This window comes from Melospiza melodia, chromosome 3 (assembly GCF_035770615.1).
Source record: "Melospiza melodia melodia isolate bMelMel2 chromosome 3, bMelMel2.pri, whole genome shotgun sequence".
Lineage (NCBI taxonomy): Eukaryota > Metazoa > Chordata > Aves > Passeriformes > Passerellidae > Melospiza > Melospiza melodia.
The window spans coordinates 139,365,579-139,387,048 of record NC_086196.1 but is presented as its reverse complement, the minus strand read 5'-3'; the positions used below and the strand labels follow the sequence as shown (position 1 = coordinate 139,387,048).

General features: G+C 49.2%; 1 protein-coding gene across 10 annotated transcripts in view; it reads right to left on the bottom strand.

The window, feature by feature from the left end:
* Positions 1-21,470, bottom strand: part of LOC134416523 (interferon-induced very large GTPase 1-like) — a 63,957-nt gene that overhangs the window by 24,901 nt on the left and 17,586 nt on the right. For 7 of the 10 annotated variants that reach the window (XM_063153236.1, XM_063153238.1, XM_063153234.1 and 4 more), the window contains one exon: positions 1,169-10,041. The exons of 2 other annotated variants lie outside the window; for them this stretch is intronic. In XM_063153236.1, the coding sequence (XP_063009306.1) occupies positions 2,741-10,039 (7,299 nt within the window). In that variant the 5' untranslated portion in view covers positions 10,040-10,041 and the 3' untranslated portion in view covers positions 1,169-2,740. Of the gene's footprint in view, positions 1-1,168; positions 10,042-12,035; positions 12,570-21,470 lie in introns of those variants that run through there. One more of the 10 variants, XR_010027292.1, reaches the window with a different exon arrangement.

Below are 21,470 nucleotides of genomic sequence, written 5' to 3'. Positions count from 1 at the left end.
TAACAGATACAGTATTAATTTTAAAATTTGTGAAGAGCCAATCATATAATATATATTTTTCACACCTAAGATGGGTCAAGGAGGCTAAAGTCTGGGGGGATCCCCGGAGCAGTGGGCTGGAGCAGTGGAGTTGGGCATACCTAGGGTGGCAAGCTAAACTGTACCAATGTCCCTGCAGGAGCCAAATGCTGTCTGTAACACACACAACTGCTATCCTCAAATGTGGAGCCAAAAAAGTGGCCATAAACCAGCTCCCACACCCCAGACAGAATCCTGGAATCCACCCCAAAACATCTCACGGTATCAAGACACAACAGTAAAGCCACTACTGGAGCAGAGACCCTGAATGGAACAGAGCTTCTGCTGCCACACGCCCTCCCCCAGTGCCACCCCCCTGTCCCCTGCCTGTCCACAGAGCTGGAGTCACCCCCAGCTGTGGCTCCCTTGAACACAAAGGAGACACAGAGCAGTCCAAATCAACGCCTTTATTAGCAGAGCCTGCAGGGGACAAGGCTGAAGCAGCCCTCCATCAGCTCTCCAGGAAGGGCTTGGCCCTCCCATTGCCAGCGGGGTTGCAGCACATGCACAGCAAAAGCCCCCACAGCTCCCTGTGGCAGAGCCAGCTGGTGCCACCTTCTCCAGAGCACGGCTCTGGTGCCACCAGCCTGCCTGGGCAGCACCAGCACTGCCCCAAGGGCTGCTGCAGAAGGTGCTGGCAGACAGGATTCTCCACATGGGGGACTCCAAAGGCTTTTGTTCAGCAGAGGGGCCAAGGGCAGGAGCAGCTCCTGCTGGGGCTGAGGGCTGGAGGGAAGGGCAGCAGCCCCAGGCACCTGAGCAGGAGCGGCTGCCCTGGACAGAGACACAGCACCCCTGAGACAGGGAGTGAAAGCACTGCCTGAGCCTGGGGCGGTCGTGTCACTGCTCTCCTGAGGCCACAGGCACAACAGCTCCTGCTGGGAGAACGGCCTCAGTTGATGCAGGAGGCTGCAATGAGGGAGGGAAGGATGGCACCCAAAAGCCAAGCAGCCCAGCTTGCAGCCAGCGTGGAGCTGGCCTCAGGCCCTGCAACACTTTCTGCAAGCAGCACACCTCCTTGCTGCAGGAAAACTGCCTCTGAGGTGTTGGATTTTAGCCATTTTCTCACTCAGAAATGGGGCAACTGAGAGGCTTTTTAAAAACATTTTATTCATTTTTTATTCTCATATGAAGGATGAGACAATACAGAGGTTCCAATTCACGCCATCACAATTAGAAGCTGACTATTTATTTCTTGATTACAAAACATTATAGGCATATCTCGGCTTATTAGTTTTTTGCTGCATTATGCCGTAGATTCCTTAAAGCCAATTATTTAAAACTGCTCCTTGTAGGTGCTCTTAAAATGCATTTTTTATCATCCTGTTTCTCTAAAGTGTCTAATCTTATTTGCAAGCAATCTTTCAAAACTTTTTTCTAGCTCTATTTCTCTCCCAACAATATCTGTCTTATTCTATGGCATTTCTAAGTTAGCATTTTTATCTCAAAGTTTGCATATGGATGCATACTATGTGGGCCGTTTGTCAGGTCTTGAGAACTCTCCTCAAATCTATTCCTTAGATTTCCTCTCTCTCTTGGATAGAAAAACTTTTTTGATGGCCTTGTTCATAATTTTTCATGCACAGTGAAGTACACAATGCACTATTACTAACATTGCTATGATTGCAATCAATATCTATAAACCTATTTTGCAAAGTTCTTTTAGCTAAGGTGTAAAACTGAAATCAGTTTTCTAACAATGATCTATTGCTTGTTTTAATTTGATTTGTAAAATCTCTCAGTTTTTGAAATTATTTGTGGATGGACATTGAATAGTCAGACAAGTTCATAAAACACAGTCCTTCAAAATCCTCACAACTATGTTTATGTGCCAGTAAAGGAAAATCGATGGCGGCTCTGTTCTGTAAGTTTGCATTTTGACAGCACTAACATCTGTCATCATGTTACTAATTACAATGGAAGCAGTATTGACTTTGCTGAGCCAAGACCCCAATTGGTCTAATGTTCTAATGCCTCACCTGAGGGAAGTTGAGGTAGAAATAAAGCTGATGTAAGTTATTTTGCAGGGCTCTAGGGTTTGAAATTGCGATAACAGTTTTCTTCATAATGCTGGGCAAATCTTTTTCCTCTATGTTTGCTCTTGATGGCTTTTTTTAACATTACCTGCTATCACAGTGAGATGTCCAATGCTACATGGGCCACTTTTAATTTTAGAGGGGATGCCTTGCCAGGCTCTATCTCTAGAAATGAGCTAATATCTTTTTGGCAATTGCTGTGGGGACTCATCTAGGTCAGCAATTTCACCCTCAGGAGGCACTGGGGTTGTACAATTGCACCACAAGCTTGAGTTTCTGTACACAGGATGATGGGGAGTAACATTTAATTCTGGATCTCCCTGGTACTGAAACTCAGCATAAAATTCCATTGCTAATGAACCAAGAATTTCTAATTCTTGAGGTTCAGAAGGCGCTTTAAGAAGATCAGACAAGAAGGCAAGAGGATTCTGGCTTTCTCATGAAGTGAGGCAATGCTGAGCGACGGCCACAGTAACATAATTTCACCAAATTTGGGAAAAGTTAGATGCCGTTATCTAAACAAGGCTTGAGAGTGTCATCATTGTAATTGCATTTTGTGGAGAGACTGGTACAAAGTTCTCCTAAACTGCAAAGCTGTTGTAGTTCTTCCTCCCCATGGATGTGGCCTAACGCTTCTCCAGCTCAGACAGAGCTTCCTGCTTGGTAACTCTCAGCCAACCCTCAGGGATTTCTCCTTTGCCCTTAAATTTCCCTTTGTACAGAGCTTCCAGCTGTGTCCTGAAATGAGACACAAACCATTTCCAGTACGCCTGCATGGATGAGTCAGGAAGAATTTTCCAAGTGGAATAAGGGGGTCCAGCATCACGGTATCTCTTGTATGGGATCCATTTATTGCTATAAACTCTGAATAAGCCATCACTTGCAACATCGCTGGAACAAATATCAATGATCAGCTGGTCTCTCCCATGCCACTTGTGTCCCTTCAAAGCTTGTGGGCGATGGAAGACCACCTGATGGTCTCCATCGTGATTCTGCATTGTGTTTGTGCAGACAGCCCCACAAAAGGGACACTGCTCCCAGCACCCTGAAAAATGCTCTGTCAGGATGGTGTGAGGCTGCCTTGGAAATGAGCTCAGGTCAGCACCAGCAAATTCTTTCTTGAGCCTTTCCTTCAGGTCATCCAGAGCTTCTGCCATGGCCCTGCTCAGGAACTCAATGTCTGTGACCTCCAGGTGCTCAATGCCCTTCAGGTCACTTCTGGGCAAGTTGATCACCTCTGTCATTTCCCTGCAAAATTCATCCAACCAGAGAGAGACTTTGTCTCCTCTGTCTTTTCTGTCCTTGACAATTTGGGTTGATAAAGAAACAGCTGACCGGATGTTTTGATAGGGATGTTTAAGTGAGAAAACTAGAAATTTCCCCAGCCTCCTACTCCCATCTAAACAGTGACTTCTAACTCGTGTCTCAATGTAACTCTCATAATACTTTTGTGGAGAGCGAAGGTACTGCTTGAAATGCTCAAAATTTTCTTGCTCTGCCAGGTATCTCAGGATGCAAACTTCCAGATTGGCTCTGTTACCCTGGAAATCTGGGAAATTGTTCCGCATGTCCTCAGCAATGTCTTTAGCTGTCCTCTCATAGACTGCCCGGCAAAGAGCTGGGTAAATCTTGTCACAAAGGGAGGCAGCAAAAGTTGTGACAGAAGTGGCTCCTTGGCAGGAAATTTGGAAACATTGGAAGAAATCTTCTCTCTTGCTGTTCAGGTACACAACTGGGTCATTTGCCTTTCGGAATGCTTTGTGCATGGCTTTAAACCTTTCTGCTGCCATTGTGCACAGATATAGAGACAAATCGATGCAGTACTCTCTGTTAAAAGTACAGGATGCATTGCTGGGAACAGAGTTGACACCTTTCTGTACTTCATTGAGTATTTCATGAATAAAATTTTGACTGTAATCGCATTTTTTCTCTTCCTTCTGAGCAATGTTTGTCTTCACACATGCAATGATGTTGTCCGTGATGTGCTGAAAGTTGATAACACCTGAACTAGGAGTGCACCTGGGATTTGGGATATAGCCTGAATGCCGTATCTTCATGATATGCTTCTCCATGTCAAAAGAAAATCCTCTGGGAAGTGACCTAAGCCGTTCATGGAACTGTGGCTCCTTAAAATGCTCTACAAGGACATCTTCAATTTGTGCATCAATATCCACCTCTTCTGGAGGAGGAGCATCAGGGGAGACTTGGGCAATCCACTGGTTCCAGACATGAGTAAAGTTGTCCTTCAGTTCTCTCTCACTGAGGCTCTTCCCTTTCAGACTCACAGCCAGCTCCCGACTCCTTCTCAGGAGCTCATCTTCATATTCCAACTTCCTTGCATCCAGTTTCCTCTGCTCCTTCTGTAGCTCAATGAGATTCTCACATTTCTTTTTTGTTTCAAGAAGAAGAGTCTGTTTTAGTTCTTTCAGCTTCAGCTCTGTGCTTGATTTCCACTGGACCAGTGTTTCACAGTCTGTGTCTTCCGTGAAATACTTTTCCACTTCTTTCTCAATGGCATCACTTGTCTCTTGCACCAACCCTTCAAGGTGTTCTCTGGTGACATTCTGCAAATCCACATTCCGAATTTTGTTGTCCAGTCTCATCTGTACATCTAAGATGTGACTCCTCAGCCTCCAGGTCCACTGACTAAAGGCACTTTCCAGTCTCCTGTACACAGCAATCTCCAGGGAATTCTTGAAGCTGAACACAAAGTTTTCATTCAGCAAAGCATTCCAGAGGTCACCAATACGATCTTTCAGGCTCGAGAGCCTCAAAATGTTGTGCTGCGACTGCTTCTTGGAAGCCTGGAGGATTTTGCTCTTGAGTTGCTGGACGTTCTGGCTGTAGGTGGGGTTGGGTGGTGCCATTGGGGGGTCTCCTTCCCACAGGTGAGCAAAGTAGTGAATGTGGGTGTTCACATCAAAGCCAATGACATCACTGAAGGAGGAGACATTGCAGAATTCCTGCTGAGCAGCTACCACAGTCATTTCATCCAGCTTTTCCTGTAAGCGCCTTTGTCCTTCCATGTTCCGCTCCTTGGCAGTTGCTTCCCCCACATTTTGGTGGACAAAGAGGCAGCTTGGGGAAAGATTGACTTTCTTCATCCTCAGGAAAGCCTGAACAGCAATCTGGAGAACATCTTGCATTTCTGATGGATTTTCTCCAAAGATATTGATCACAGTCATGTTGCCAACACCAATGACAAAGGTGGCCAGCTTGTTGTCATGGTTCAGAGAGTGTTTATTGGCTATCTCGGTGGCACGAAGTCCCTCTGTGTCAACCACCAGCACAAAATCAAAGCCCAAGTCTTGCTGCAGCTCCTCGCCCACTGGGATGAGCTGCATGAAGGCCCCACGGGTGCATCTCCCTGCGCTGACGTTGAACTGCAGACCAAACATGACATTCAGCAGGGTGGACTTGCCTGTGCTCTGGATGCCGAGCACGGAGAGCACAAACACTCGTTTGTCCCCCAGCCTCTCAATTAAGCTGTCAAAGATTGCTCCCACCCAGCGCAAGGGCAGGTAAGAAGTGTCCCCATCCATCAGCTCCACAGGATACCCTGAAACCATTAGATCTGCTGCAATTTCTGGCAATTTGACAAAACTCTCATTTGTGGTGTTCAAAAATTGCAGAGCTTCATAAATCTGCCCTACCTCCCTCAGAAAGTGCTCCAGACCAATGGATGAATTGTTGATTTCATCAGAGAGGGCATCCAAGGCCCTGGTGAACTCATCACTCAGCCTGGCTTTTTTCTTGCTTTTCTTTCTTGAACGGATTTCAGACCATAACTTGTGATAGTCTCTCCTCAGTTCTTCAATGTGGCCACAGGACAGCTTGTCCATAAAGACCTTCATCCAGTGCAGGAAGTATTTCTTGGTATCTGCTGGCTGGATCTGGAGAAAGCCAAGGAATGATTTCATCAGTGTGTTGAGAGGGAAAGCCCGCTCAACTTGCTTTCTTCTTAGTGCTTTCTTGTAATTTTCAATTTGGCTACGATGATGCTCAATGCTCTTGTTCCCCTTCTCCTGCAAGCGAGTGAGTTCTTTGTCCTTTTGACACCACTGGTACCACAGTTTTCCTTGAAGCGGCAGCAGCCGGGATTTGATCTCAGACAGCTCCTCTTTCTTCAGAATCTCCATCAGTTCCTTTGCCTTTTCTTTGGCTGTCACACACGCAGGTTGATCTGCGTCCAATACAAATTCGTGCTGACGGGCTTTGTCCACACAGGCATCCAGGCTGAAACATGGATTAGAACCTTCCAGGAGATTCGCAATTGTCTTGGTGAGCTGCTCCACCAGTTCTGCTGCATTTCTGTTTTTAATCCCTATTGTTATGTTTTTGCTTGCTTGTCCAGCTGCAATGTTCTCTTTTTCTGTGAGAAGACAAACAAAAGACCTTTGTGACTGCCACAGGTCCTGCAGAAGCTTTTTCCCCCTGTTGTCCATGTGCTCCCAGTCAGACACAAGAGCCACGCTGACAGCAGATATCTCCTGCAGGAACTGCATCTGTGCTCCGTGATCCCTGGCGTCTCCATGCAGGTTACAGAAAGCCACGCAGCGTTCAAAGGTGTCATCAGAGCTTCCACGGGGGCAGTACCAGGCGATCTCCACCACCCCTTCCACCAGCAAACGCTTTCTGGTGCTGCCTCTGCAGTGGCGGTGGAAGAAAGTGTCGTGTTTGCGTGTGCTGAGCAGAGCATTGAGGAGCTGGGACTTGGAAGAGGATTCCGAGCTGCCAATGCGGATGAAGGACACAATGGGTGTCTCTGCCTGAAAGATGAGTTTGTTGCTGAAACTCTTTGTTTGGGCCTGCTTTCCTGACTTGTCCACCTCTTTCCAGCTCCTTTGGATTTGGCTGAGAGTGTAGAGCAGGAACTCAATGCGTGAAGTGCTCGGGTTGGGCACCAGCAGAGGCAGCGCCAGTTGGCAGAATGCCAGCTTGGTTGCCAGGGTCTGTCTCAGGAAGTCATCAGCACAATGGAAAATGGCCATCTGCAGGTCCATGGGGTGCACATGGCTGTCCCTGCTTGCACATATAGGAGCTGCGTCCATCAGCTTATCAAGAAAGTTTTCAAAGGTGTCTGATTGTTGGTTCTCTTGCTCTGTGGTTTGTGGCACGGGTGGAAGGCTGGGGTTGCTCCTTTCCCAGCAAGTCAGGTACCTCACCCGGTAATCCATGGTTAACAGCTTTTGCATGAAGTATAGTGGCAGTTCTTTGTCCTGGCTGGGCTGGCTGTCCTGCAGAGATATCTTGGAGATGGTGTGGAAATCTCCCATCCCCATTTTCCTTGGATAGTGACTTTCCAGTTCAAGGCGCTTGAGCAGCTGGAGGAACTCCTGGTTTGCAATGGCTTCAGTTTCTTTGGATTTGCTGCTGTCTGACCTGGATTGGGACTGACTGGAAACCTCAGATGTTGGAAAAGTGTCTTCTAGGTCTCTGAATATGGTCTGCATGCGCTGTTCATCCCATTTGTCATCCAAGTCCCCACTGATCAAAGAGTCCAAGTCGTGTTCCAGCCTCTCCCAGTCTTCATCTCCACTGTGCTTTTGGAGGAGATTCTTTATCCGTGTGGACCACGAGCCTTTCATGTGATCTTCCATGAAAACCAAACGCTCCCTCTTCTGCTCAGGGGACAGCTTTTGACTTTCGGGTGTCACAGTCAGACCTGTCAGCAGGAGGAAGGCCTCAGCTCTGTCGGCATCTTGCTCCTTCAGGTTCACATACTCCTCATGTGCCTCTTCCATTTCCTTGGCCATGTACTGAATTTCTGGGTGTCCAAGGAGGTGCTGAAAAGTGCTGCTTTCCACCTGGTATCCTGTGCTGGTCACAATCAAGAGCACCAACAGTTCCATGTGCTTCTGATCTTGTTCCTGGAGAGACTGGAGTAAGGAATAAATTGCCAGGCTGCTGGTCTGGGTGGCTTCTCTCTTTGCTTCACGAACTGCAGAAGCAGAGCTTCCTGGTGCATAGGTGACAGCATGGATGTGCTCCTGCATTTGCTGCAGTGTTTTGATGAGCTCTTGAAGCTCAGAGACTTTGGGAGATCTGGGAAGTGGGTGCTCAGTCTGGAAGACCCATTGCCTAATGAAGGAAGCCTCAGGGAAGTCCTTGACAGAGTAGATATGAGGATTCAGGAGACTCCTCAACATTACCTTGATAGAGGTGGTGTTTTCTGGAGATGACTTCTGGCAGCTCCGCACAGTGTTCACCAGGAAATCCTGCAGGGCTTTGTCTGACAGGCACACGTTAATCCACACACTGGGGCTCCTGGTTTTTGCACTCAGATCATCTTTTAGCTCCATCAGCCTTAGCAGTTTCCTTTCATCCACTTTTGTCACCTCCCAGGCCTTCACAGCTGCCATGAAATCTCTGGCCTCTTGCACTGCACTGCCCAGTTCCTCCCCAAAAACAGTGCCAATGCTCTGATTCGTCAGCTCTTTGTACCCAGCCCTGAGGGCCCTGCTCATCTGACCAACAGACCTAAAATCCCTGCAGTGATTGTACAGGATAATGTCCCACACTGGGACCAGCTGAAAGCCACGGTCGATAACGCACCATGTTGTGTTATCAGACACGAGCCCCATTTTCCACAGAGGAAGGGAAGCTGTGTCTGCTGGGCCCCCTGTGTTGACCACATAGAGCTGAATTGCTGTATGAGAACTCTTTCCAGCTCTTCCCAAAACAGAATGCTGGGAGATGGATTTGGAAACATTCAGGTTCCCTTCCACACTGGCCCCAAAGTCACCCCAGCTGGCCCCTACAAAGCTGTTCAGTGCTTCAGATGTTTGTCGTTTCACCTCTTCCTGCTGCTCAGCTCGGAATCCTTCTGTAGATGCCTTCCACCAGAATATCCCCCCAAAGTGGAGGGGACCCTGGTTTATGTGGGAGCCAAACCTCCTGAAGAAGCTCTCACACATCTTCACAAAGGTGGGGTTGTCTTCTTCCCAGCTGAAGCTCAAAAGCTGCTCCATGTCTTGCAGCTCCCGCAGAGCCGCATCGGAGAGGCGAAGCTGATGCCTTTGGAAGTAGCAGGAGGCCAGAGGGGTGTACTGGTACTTGGTGATGCAAAAGTAGCTCTGCTCAGAGTGGGACTGGTGGGTGTCCTGTGACTGCGAGGAGCTGCTGTCATCTACACTCCCTCCCAGATTAATCCCCCAGAATGAGGATTTGGCAGAAATGCTCATGCTGAACCCCAGCTGCTCCATGGACTTGGTGAAAGTGGATTCTGCTGCAGAGGAGGAGAACTCCTTCCTCTCAAGCAGCGATCCTTGCTCTGGACCAGCAAGTTGGAATCCCTCAGGAACCCTGAGGAGCTGCTCTCGCTTTGCCAGCACATCTTCAGGTCTGCTGGTTCTGTAGATGCCCTGCAGGGCCAGTCCCCCTGATGCCCGCCTCAGCACTTCCGTGTCAGGGATGTTCTTCCCACTGCCTGCTGACTGCTCCTGCTGCTCCAGCTGCTTCTGGATGCTCTCCAGCATATCTGCCAAGGGTTTCTTTGGTGGTGGCCAGAACTCTTTGGGAATATCCATGGCTCGCCACAGAGTCTCTGCTTTCTCCCTCAGAGCATGATGGCTGTGGCTGTGGCTGTTGAGCATTTCTGTCAGATCCTTCAGAGCTTGTTTGGCTTCATCTTGTCTCTGCTTTGTCTTCTCTGAGTTATGGCTCTGCATCTCCTTATATGTTTTGTCATCTGTTATGTTCAGGAGTTTCTGGAGTGCCTTTTTCTCCCAGGGGTGCTGTACCTCACACTCCAGCCTGAGGTAGTCTTTATATTCAAGATGCTGCAGAGCTTCTCTGCACTTGATTCCCAGGATCTGTGTCACTTTGGGCAGCCAGTATCCAGCATCCAGTCCTTCCTTCTGGAATGCCTCTGCCAGGAGCTGTGTCATTGCATCCCCCTCCTGTGTGTCCTCCTGTGAAGCCATGACTGTGGAGGAAGAACAGATACTTTCCCTTGAAATGGAGGTTTTAGGAGTTTGCTTAAGTTAGCAATATGAATTAAGCATTTAAATTTTAGCTTGTAAAATTTTAGCCTTTTACTTAAGAAACATCTGTCATGGTACAAAGGGCAGAGAAAATGCAAATTTCTGAAGCTTCTTGCAATAGAGAACTCTTTTGGGAGTGTTGAAGATTGCAATGCAAGATGTTTTCCATTACCATCTTTATGGCAGATTATCTTTTGTCAAGTGGCAGCTTGCTTTATCTCTCTCTTTGAGTGACAACATTCACACCTCCCTCTGGAGGGGACATCTGCTGATAACCGACTATTGAATTTCACTGCATGACTGCACCCCCTTGTGAGATGCTCCACCCAGAGGGAGGAGCCAAGCATTGCTACCCAGATGTCATCCAGAGGTTTTTGAAACACCAGCACAGCTTTCTCCATGGGATTCCCCAGAGGAACAGCAGCTGTCTCTTCTTCCACTGGATCTTCGGAGGAAGAATACATCCTTCTCTAGACGACCCCCTTGCTCCAGTGGAGCCACACCTGACACTTCAGGAGGACTGCAGCCACATTTCCATTTGGACTACTACCAACACCCCACAGGGTGTCAGGTTGATTTCTGACTCTGTCAGTGTTGTTTTAGTGTACTGCCTTGTTTATTTTATTCTTTTATGTTTTCTTCCCTATTAAAGAACTGTTATTTCCTGCCTGCATATTTTTGCCTGAGAGCCCCCTTAATTTAAAATTTATAGCAATTTGGAGGGTTGTGAAGGGTTTACATTCTCCATTTCAGGGGAGGCTCCCGCCTTCCTTAGCAGACTCCTGTTGCAAACCAAGACAAGGAGAAGACCAAGAAATGCCAGAAACCTAGATAAAAGAGCTCCTCTGTGTCCAAACTGATCAAAATCAATAGACTTACTCGGATAAGCACCAAGGGACCAAAGGACATGTGCAAAGGAGAAAAGTTCAAAAGTTCAATCATGAGGAAGACCACAGCCTTCAGCCTCGGAGACTACCAAAAGAACCCTGTGCAACCACCATCGTGAACAACGCATGCTCAGAATTGTGTGGACCTAACTATCATGGGAGGCGAGGACAGGCAGGGCCAGGGGTGAATATGCATGGAAAGGCTGTGTAATGTATTGCATATGGAACACATTGTGAATAAAAATGTAGCTCAGACCAGCTTGGGGCACAACTTTTCACAAGAGGTATCTCACTTGTGCCGGGCGCTGACAGTACATAGCCAGGTCATAACTACATCATGTTGTGGAGTCTATGTATTCCATGTATTGCTTCACCCCAAGGTGAAGGTGTTGTCAGGGGCTCCTGGCAGAGGCTCTGCAGCAGCTGTGGCTCTGGGGCTTGCTCCCAGTTGGCTGCTGGAGCCAGGCCTGGGATGGCACAAGGGCCAGGGTTTCCTTCCCAGCACCCTGGACGTACCTGTTTCTTTCCTGTTCGCAGGATCAATGCTGAAGCTGAGTGTGTATTCCAGAGACTACACAGACAGAGACACAAACACAGACGCACACACACAGACACACACAGACTCACTCAGCCACACAGCCTGCCCTGGACAATGTGCTGCCTTCACCATTGCCCACATTCCAGCCGCAGAACTCCTCAATCCACAAGGGCAGACAGCCGGGGCCATTCCTGGCTCCCTGGAGCACTGGCGCAGCCCCTCTGCCCATCCAACAGCCCTGCCTGCATCCTGCACCCTCTGCCCAGCCCACGGCTGCCCTGCTCTCTGCCTGGCCCAGCCTGCTGCTCCCAGCACCCGGAGGCAGTGCTCACACACTCCCCCCATGGCACTCCACACTCCCCAGACACACTCCCCCCCATGCCCCCCAGGGTCTCTGAGCTGTGCTCCTTGTTATGGTTTAGGCCTGGCAAAGCCAGAGCTCCCATGAGTATACCTTCTACCTGACATCCGCTATGAGATGTGAGCAGGAATAAGCAAAGCAGGCTCCTGCTTAAACATAAAGAAAAGTTTATTAACTAAACTACACACAATTACTAAACTACACACACACAAAAAAAGAAAACACAAGGAGAATGAAAACTACACAGAAACACTTCCCCCTCCTCCTCCAGATCCCAGTACAATTCATTTCCCAAAATTATCCACATTCGGTCTGGCACCACCCTTTAGAAAATCAAATCATCAGCTTATGAAGAGTAGACGGAGTCCTTCCTTGTACCACGGACTTCTTATCACAATTAGCACCGCCCGGAGTCCTGCTATCTCGTGACATCTCCTTTCCATGCCAAGGTGCTCTCACCACCAGGCATGGGATGAGGCAGAGGCCTGCTTTCAGGGTGGACCATTTTAAGGATGCCTCGTCTCGTTCCAAGCAGAGCACAGTCTCATCTCTGGGACCTTTGTCCCCCCCATTTCTTCTATACCCCCTGGGGCCGAGGGGTCTCAACACCAAACTCTCCTGGCTCCAAGCCTCCGCTTCCCCCTGCAATGCAGCCTCTGTATCACCAGGAAACAGTCCATGGATCTACAACAAAAGAGTCCAGCAAAGTTGCCACTCCATCTTCCCCCATTCCTTCAAAATCTCTCTTTCTCTTTGCCAGACCCCCTTACTGGCCTGTTTCTTCCTTCATCTTCCACTCTTATCCCTTTCCTAGGAAAGGTAATGTTCAGTGACGTTCTCACTATCCACAAGAGTTAAAAGCTCTCCCAGGCAGCTGGGCTGCTCACAGCCCCCCCCTTCTGCTCCCAGCCGTGCTGTCAGCACATGATATCAAGATTCAAGATAACAGTTCCAGCACAGGCTGCATTCTCTTTGTCTCCAAAAAAGGGGGGGGTGGTATAAACAGGTCGCTCGATGCTCCCCCACCCTTCCCCCGAATCCGGGCCTACCGTAAATGGGCCACGTGGCTTTCCCCTCCCCCAGCCCAGCCAGCAACTGGGCTGGGGGAGGGAGGCCCAACCCTTCACGCCGGAAATCCCAAGAGGGCTCTGAAGGACAAGAGCCCTGCTTTGAACTCCTTGGGTTTGTAGTCTCAAGAGGCGGTTACAATACCCCACTGGTCAAACCAGGTGCTCATCTTAAAATCCGAACACCCATTGGTAACCACAGCAAAAACAACATATCCCAGATGTCCCATTTCCGGTCAAGCCACGACACTCCTGCTCCAGCTGCCAGCGCAGCCCCTCCCTCGCCCCTCTCTGGCCTCTTCCCAGGAGCTGCTTCCTGCCACCCCAGTCTAGGGGGAAAATCCACCTTGTCCCTGCCCACAGCTGTGCCTGGGACATCCTGGTGTCCCTTCAGGAGAGACTGGAGACTTTGGGAGCCAACTCAGAGAGGTGCCCTTTGTGATCTACTGCTCATTAGCACAGAAGGTCTCATCAGGCTGGTGCCCATTGGTGGCCATCTTGGCTTCAGCCACCACGGAGCTATCAAATCTCTGCTGACAGGTGGAAAAATTATAGCAAAACTTCAGCCCTGGCTTTGTGGGGAGCAGACTTCAGGCTTCTCAGGGGTGAGTTACACAGGGCCCCTGGAAAACTGTCCTGAAGTTGCTGGGGTTCATCAGTGCTGGTCCCTTTTGTTTGAAAAAACCCTGAAGGATGAGTCAGTCATGGGTCACAACCAGCACAGGGTCACAACCAGCACAGGCTCACGAGGGGGAAGTCCCTCTTGTCACACTGAATTTCTTTTTGTTATAGATGAGTAATGAGATGGTTGACTCTCACAATTAGGGGATGTACGTTATGTGTATACTAAGAGAAGTTTTGTAGATGTATATGTCTAGTTATAATTATGTTACTGTAATATATCCTGTCCCACTGCCACCCCCCATGTGGTATCACAGGATGGCCTTGGGAGTCAGGGCATTTGGGGAGGGTTGCCTTGTTCCTATTGTAACACCTGACCTCCAGTCAAGATGGAAGAAAATGATCTCTACCACTAGACAGCAAGGAAGAAGTTGACTGACAAGACTCTAGGAGGGGCTAGAGATATAGAAGGGAGAGCATCCATTTTGAAGAGGAGCACGTGGCTGGTAGTCATGGGGGCTCCCAGTGTTGAAAACCTTTTCCGTATCCATCCTTTGTTGTAGTTTTTATTAAGGTTTAATAAACCTTTGAAATTTTAAAAGTAAGCAGTTGTTTCTCAAAATGGTCTATTATCTGGAATAAAAACTTCATCTCTGTGGCTGTAGGAGATTTGATAAGAGAAGTGCACCCTGCCACAATTTTGGCAGCTTGGTCGAGATCTACTGTGACCAGTGTGAGTGCAGGTATCCCCTGGGGACAGCAGAAGACTAAATAATGAAAAAGAAGGAGGGGACAAAAAGGCAGATGAAATTGTGAGTATTTGCATGCGTGTGAGAGTCAGAGAGTGTGCTTGGAGTCTGTGTGAGAGTCACCGGACTCAGGAGTGCTTGAGAACAGCTGGGGTGTGCCAGGTTGAGAGCCACCGGACTTGGGGGGCTTTAGTACACCTGGGGGTTGCTAGGTTGAGAGTTACTGGACTCAGGAGTGCTCAAGAACACCTGGGGGAGCCAGGTTGAGAGCTGCCAGACTTAGGGGTGCTCAAGAACACGTGGGCGGCCAGGTTGAGAGCTACCGGATTTGGAGATCATCTGATCACGCTTGTGCAAGTGATAGGAGTCCATATAGGGCTCCATGTAGTGCGGCGGCTCAGGCAGCACCTGGGGTGGGGCCTGACTTTGGTGTGCAACTCATGTATAATTTTCTGAGCCAGCCAAGGCTGGGGTCATGGTGGGATGGCTGCTGAGCGGGGAGTGGGGTGGAGCAGCCACTCACTGCAATGGGAGTGGGGCAGAGACACCACTTGCTGAGCTGGAAGCGGAGCCACAGCTTGCTGAGTGGGGAGTAGGGTGGAGCCGCCACTGACTGAGCTGAGTGGGGAGTAGGGCGAAGATGCCACTTGCTGAGCCTGGACCTGGCCAGGGCCACCACTCACTGAGAGAGGATCAAGGCAGACACGGGGCTGTACCAACTCCCCTGTAATACCTGCTGAGATAAGTCCATGGGACCAGAACATCAAGCTGAGGAGGAGAGGAACGGCAGGGAAAATCCAGTGATATGGAGGCCCCTGGACCTAATAGGCGAGGTTTTATTCACTTTTTGGAAGAGAGATAAAGATTTTTTCTCTCTTTTATTTCTTTGTCTTGCATCCTTTCCTTGTTTCCCTTCCACACCCCGCCCCTTTCCTTTTCTCATCTTAATAAGGTGGGCCTTGCTGGGAGAGCTTGTGGTTAGCCGACTGGGGAGACGAGCTCTGTTGGGAGAGCCTGTGGTTGGAAAGGCTCTGTTGGGGGAAGACCTTTGATTGGCCTTTCAGGATGGGACTATGGGTAAGTAGGGTATCCCCAAGGGGAGAAGTAGAAATTGAGGAGGTACCAATAGATATACCTCCAGACAGCCCACTGGGAAGGAAACTAGCCTGGCAGAATAATGACCCCAATACCAGAAATGAGGACAAGCTCAAAATAATTCAATACTGCATAGTAGAATGGAACAGAAGGAAAATTAGGAACCATCATGTATACTGGCTGAGATACGGATCAGAAGAAGGATTGCTATGTTGACCATTAAACATATATGTAAGTGCTAACATACCATGCAACCAAGAAGAGAGAGCAATGCTGCCTGCTGGGAAAGAGAGGCTTCAACCTTGAAGGTGAGCATGTTTAAAGTATCAGAGAATAAAGAATGGGATGCTGTTGTGGTGCCTTTTTATTTCACAGATTGTTCATGTCAATAGTCAGTTCCAGTTCACCCCCTGTATTTTGTATTTCCCTAAGATGGCCTATTCCCAGGTTATATCCCTCTCCTTTTACCCTTCAATCATTGCAATCCCCACCCAGTATTCCAGTGCCTTCCCTGTCCATCACTGTAAACTCTGCCCCCTGTTCTGGACCCTTTCCTGTCAGTCTCCTGCAAACTCTTCCCCTGCCAGTTTTTACTCCCTGGAATTCCCCTAATGTACGATGCCCCATTGGTCCATGTGACCTGCCCTCTCCACCCCCTTCTTCCCATTCCACCCCCCAATTCCCTGAATTGTATTCCCCTCCTGTTGCTCCTCCCTCTCGGATTCCCTTTTGGTTTAGAGATCATACCTACCCCCAGTTCTAGTGCTGTATAAAATCCCAAACACACTGGTGCTTGGGGCTCTTCAATTCCTGTTCCCTTTGGTGAATAAGTTTTTCTTAGAATTTCCCAAAAGCCTACCTCTCCTTTTTCGTCCACTCCCTGACACAGACAACCATTCGAGCGGTAGAGGAGGTGGTTCTAAGGTTCAGCCCTCTCTGTTTTGAGGGGAAGCTATTCCCCACTCACGGCACTGCATTGCTCCTGAGCTAGCCATGGACTCCAGTGCGGTGTCAGTTGAAGCCCAATGTGAAGCCTCCCCTCAGGTCCCAGACCCCACGAAGAGATTGTGTGCTTCTCTGTGGATTACAATTAAACCCTTTGGCCATTAGCTACCCCAGTTGTAGCAGGCTGGTTTCTGCATGGCAGTGCTCCTGGGGGTGATACAGGAGAAGGAACCTTGATGCCTCCTGCCATAAAATCAGGAGTCAAAGCAGCAGGTGCAAGATCAGACACAACTATTGAGTCTTATTCCGTGAAGTACCTTCGTGGCCTAAGGAAGGATTACACTCGACGGTTGTAGTATGTTGTTAAGTTTCTTGTATTACTCCCTCATTTTATGTATTGTCCCCCCTGTTCAATGTAAATGGTTCTGCCCTCCCCAGTTTTCCCGCCATTAACTCTAATGTCAGTTATGTTACTATGGTTACCCCTGCCCTTGATTGTGTCAGGTACCTAAGTTATATAATTTCTCCTCCCCCTTTCCTCCTTATAAGTAAACTTTCTCCCCTCCCTGGGCCCAGTCAATCACCCCCCAGTCCTCCCAACTTTCCAGAGTCGTCTTCTCTCTGGGGGTTGTGTTTGGCTGTGGTCCCGGGGCCCCTCCTCTACTTTGTATTCATTGGATTCCCCTTTATGTCAGTTATGTTAAGTTCGTCCCTCCACCCTTCCTGATTGGTTCCATGTAAACCCCTCCTTTGTACACCCACCCCCTTTATAACCTTGTTTTACCCCCATTTCTTGGTCTCTCCCTGGGGTTTCTCCCTGGATGCTGTCTTGAGTTGTTCATTAAACCACACTTAACCCCATTGAGAGTCCAGCTCCTTATTTCCAGTTGCATTGGCGGTGAGATCGGTCTGCAGGCGAGCACAGCCTGAGGCCCTCTGACGCCAAGGGGTGCTTGCACTGGATTGCAGCGGGGTGTCGGCCTGCCCTCTGCTAGCCGGACCCTGACCACCCAGGCCAGATACACCCTCGCCGCACCCGACGACCTGATGAATCCATAATTAGTTGGCTGGTCCGTCCCTGGGGTGCTGCAGGCGAGGCTACAATTCTGGACGGCACTGAAGCGAGGCATTCAGGATCCTGTCACAGGATCCTGTCATTGACCAAGAAATGATGAGTGGGGCTAACCCTCACAGCCTCTGGGAACGGGTCCTGAGAATTGTAGCAGAAAGATACCTGTGTGCAGACGATCTCTATATGCAGCAAACCCAGTAGAAAACTATAGAACAAGGGATTCAACCCTTGAGGGAAATGGCAGTGGCTGAGATTGTCTTCTCAGATGATGGAAACACTCTAAATCCAGACTTGGTACCATGCACACCTGTGATGTGGAGAAAATTTGTACGACTTGGGCCACGAGAATACGCTTCTGCTTTAGCAATAATGAAGCGGGATGATGGTGAGAAGACTGTGCTGGATATGGCAAAGAAGCTCCGAGCATATGCATGGCCCAACACATGCCAGAATTGCAGCGGTGGAAACACATCTGCAAAAATTAGAAGACAAGATGGAAGAGGGTCACAAGAAACTGAGGGAGGAGATTAAAGAGGGCTTTCTCCAAGTCTCGACAGTACAGATCAGAGGTTCTGGTACCCAAGGCAGATGTTGCCCAGATGGCGAGAGAATGTACACGAGCTGAGCTGTGGTTCTACCTGCGTGATTGTGGAGAAGACATGGAGAGATGGCATAGAAAACCTACCGCTACTCTGGCACAATGGGTACGTGAACTGAAGACTCAGAGAGGAAGTTCCAAAAGGGAAGCATTTCCAGTGGCCAGAAAACGAAATGTCACATATGATGATAATGACAATATTTTTGTTCCCCTTGAAGGAACCGCCAAGGCATATGCCCAGGGAAAGAAGGATAACCAGGCTTAGAGGGGCCCGGCCTCTAGCCAGGTAGAAGCTGGGGAAAACGGTGTTTTTTGGACTGTGTGGATTTGTTGGCCTGGCACATCTGAACCACAAGAACACAAAGCTTTGGTTGACACTGGTGCACAATGTACATTAAGCCCATCGAGATATGGGGACAGAGTCTGTTTCTATTGCTGATGTGACAGGGAGATCACAGGATTTTACTGTGGTGGAAGCTGAGGTGAGCCTGACTGGAAATGAGTGGAAGAAGCATCCTATTGTGACTGGCCCAGAGGCCCCATGTATTTTAGGCATAGACTTCCTCTGAAGTGCGTATTTCAGAGACCCAAAGGGACTCAGATGGGCATTTGGAATAGCTGCTGTAGAGACAGAGGGTTTCAAGCAGTTGAACAGCTTCCCTGGACTGTCAGAAAGCCCATCTGCAGTAGGTCTCCTGAGGGTGGAAGAACAACGAGTACCAATTGTCACCTCAACAGTGCACCGCTGACAGTACCAAACAAATCAAGATGCTGTGATCCCCATCCACAAAATTAGCCGTGAGCTGGAGAGCTAAGGGGTGGTCAGCAAGACCCACTCACCCTTCAACAGTCCTATTTGGCCTGTGTGAAAATCTGAAGGAGAATGGAGATTGACAGTGGACTATCATGCATTGAAGGAAGTGACTCCACCACTGAGTGCTGCTGTGCTGGACATGCTGGAACTCCAGTACGAGCTTGAGTCCAAGGCAGCAAGGTGGTACGCAACTATAGATATTGCCAATGCATTTTTCTCCATTCCTCTGGCAGCAGAATGCAGGCCTCAGTTTACTTTCACCTGGAGAGGCGTGCAGTACACCTGGAACCGACTGCCCCAGGGGTGGAAGCACAGCCCCACCATCTGCCATGGACTGATCCAGGCTGCACTGGAACACGGTGAGGCTCCAGAACATCTGCAATATATTGATGACATCATTGTGTGGGGGAAGACAGCAGCAGAGGTGTTTGAGAAAGGGGAGGAAATCATCCAGATTCTCCTAAAAGCTGGCTTCGCCATCAAGAAGAGCAAAGTCAAGGGACCTGCTCAAGAGATCCAGTTTCTGGGAGTGAAGTGGCAAGATGGACGGTGTCAGATTCCCACCAATGTCATCAACAAGATCACAGCAATGTCTCCACCATCCAGCAAGAAAGAAACACAAGCTTTCCTAGGTGCCATAGGTTTTTAGAGGATGAATATTCCCGAATACAGTCAGATCGTGAGCCCTCTCTACCTGGTCACCCATAAGAAGAACACTTTCCACTGGGGCCCTGAGCAGCAACAAGCCTTTGCACAGATCAAGCAGGAGATTGCTCATGCAGTAGCCCTTGGCCCAGTCAGGACAGGACCAGAGGTGAAGAACGTGCTCTACTCTGCAGCCAGGAACCATGGCTTGTCCTGGAGCCTTTGGCAGAAGGTGCCTGGGGAGACTTGAGGCCGACCACTGGGATTTTGGAGTCGTAGCTACAGAGGGTCTGAAGCCAATTATACTCCAACAGAGAAAGAAATCTTGACTGCCTATGAAGGAGTCCAGGCTGCCTCGGAGGTAATAGGCACTGAAGCACAACTACTCCGGGCACCCTGACTACCAGTATTGGGGTGGATGTTCAAAGCAAAAGTTCCCTCTACGCACCATGCCACCAGTGCTACATGGAGCAAATGGATTGCTGTTATCACACAGTGCGCCCGTGTTGGAAAACTGAATTGCCCTGGGATTCTGGAAATACAAACTGGCCAGAAGGTGAAAACTTTGGTCTCGCTGATGAAGGGGAACAAGAAGTGACACGGGCTGAAGAAGCTCCACCATACAACCAACTGCCAGCAGAAGATACATTATACGCTCTCTTTACTGATGGTTCTTGCCACATCGTAGGGATGAACCGGAAGTGGAAAGCAGCCGTATGGAGCCCCACATGACAGGTGGCAAGGCCACTGAAGGAGAAGGTGGATCAAGCCAACTTGCTGAATTGAAAGCTGTTCAACTGGCCCTAGACATTGCTGAGAGAGAGAAGTGGCCAAAGCTCTACCTCTACACTGATTCATGGATGGCAGCCAATGCTCTGTGGGGATGGCTGGAGAGGTGGAAAGAGGCTAACTGGCAGCATAGAGGAAAACCAATTTGGGCTGCTGAAGAGTGGAAAGACATTGCTACCAGGGTAGGGAAGCTGCCTGTGAAGGTCTGCCATGTGGATGCTCATGTTCCCAAAAGTAGAGCCAATGAGGAGCACCAAAACAATGAGCAAGTAGACCAGGCTGCAAAGATAGAGGTGTCAAACATAGACTTAGATTTGCAACTGAAAGGAGAGTTATTCCTAGCTCAATGGGCCCATGATGCCTCAGGCCATCAGGGCAGGGATGCCACCTATAAGTGGGCATGAGACCGAGGGGTGGATTTAACCATGGACAGTATTTCTCAGGTTATCCATGACTGTGAGACATGTGCTACCATCAAGCAGGCCAAGCGAGTGAAGCCCCTGTGTTACGGTGGGCGGTGGTCCAAGTACAAGTATGGGGAGGCCTGGCAGACTGACTACATCACACTGCCCCAGACACGCCAGGGCAAGCGCTATGTGCTGACCATTGTGGAAGCCACCACTGGATGGTTGGAAACCTACCCTGTGTCTCATGCTATGGCCCGGAACACCATCCTGGGCCTGGAAAAGCAAGTCCTGTGGAGACATGGTACCCCTGAGAGGATCGAGTCAGACAATGGGATTCATTTCAAGAACAGCCTTCTCAACACCTGGGCTAGGGAACATGGCATTGAGTGGGTGTACCTTATCCCCTACCATGCACCAGCTGCAGGCAAAGTGGAGAGGTACAACGGACTGTTAAAAACCACATTGAAAGCATTAGGTGGGGGATCTTTCAAAAACTGGGAGCAGCATCTGGCAAAAGCCACCTGGTTAGTTAACACCCGAGGCTCTACTAACCGAGTGGGCCCTGCCGAATCTGAGCCTTTGCAGAGAGTAGATGGAGACAAAGTCCCAGTGGTACATGTCAGAGGTTTATTAGGGAAGACAGTTTGGATAAATCCTGCCTCGAATACAGACAAACCCATTCATGGGGTTGTTTTTGCTCAGGGACCAGGTTGCACATGGTGGATAATGCAAAAAGATGGAAGAACATGATGTGTACCTCAGGGAGATCTGATTGTTGGATAA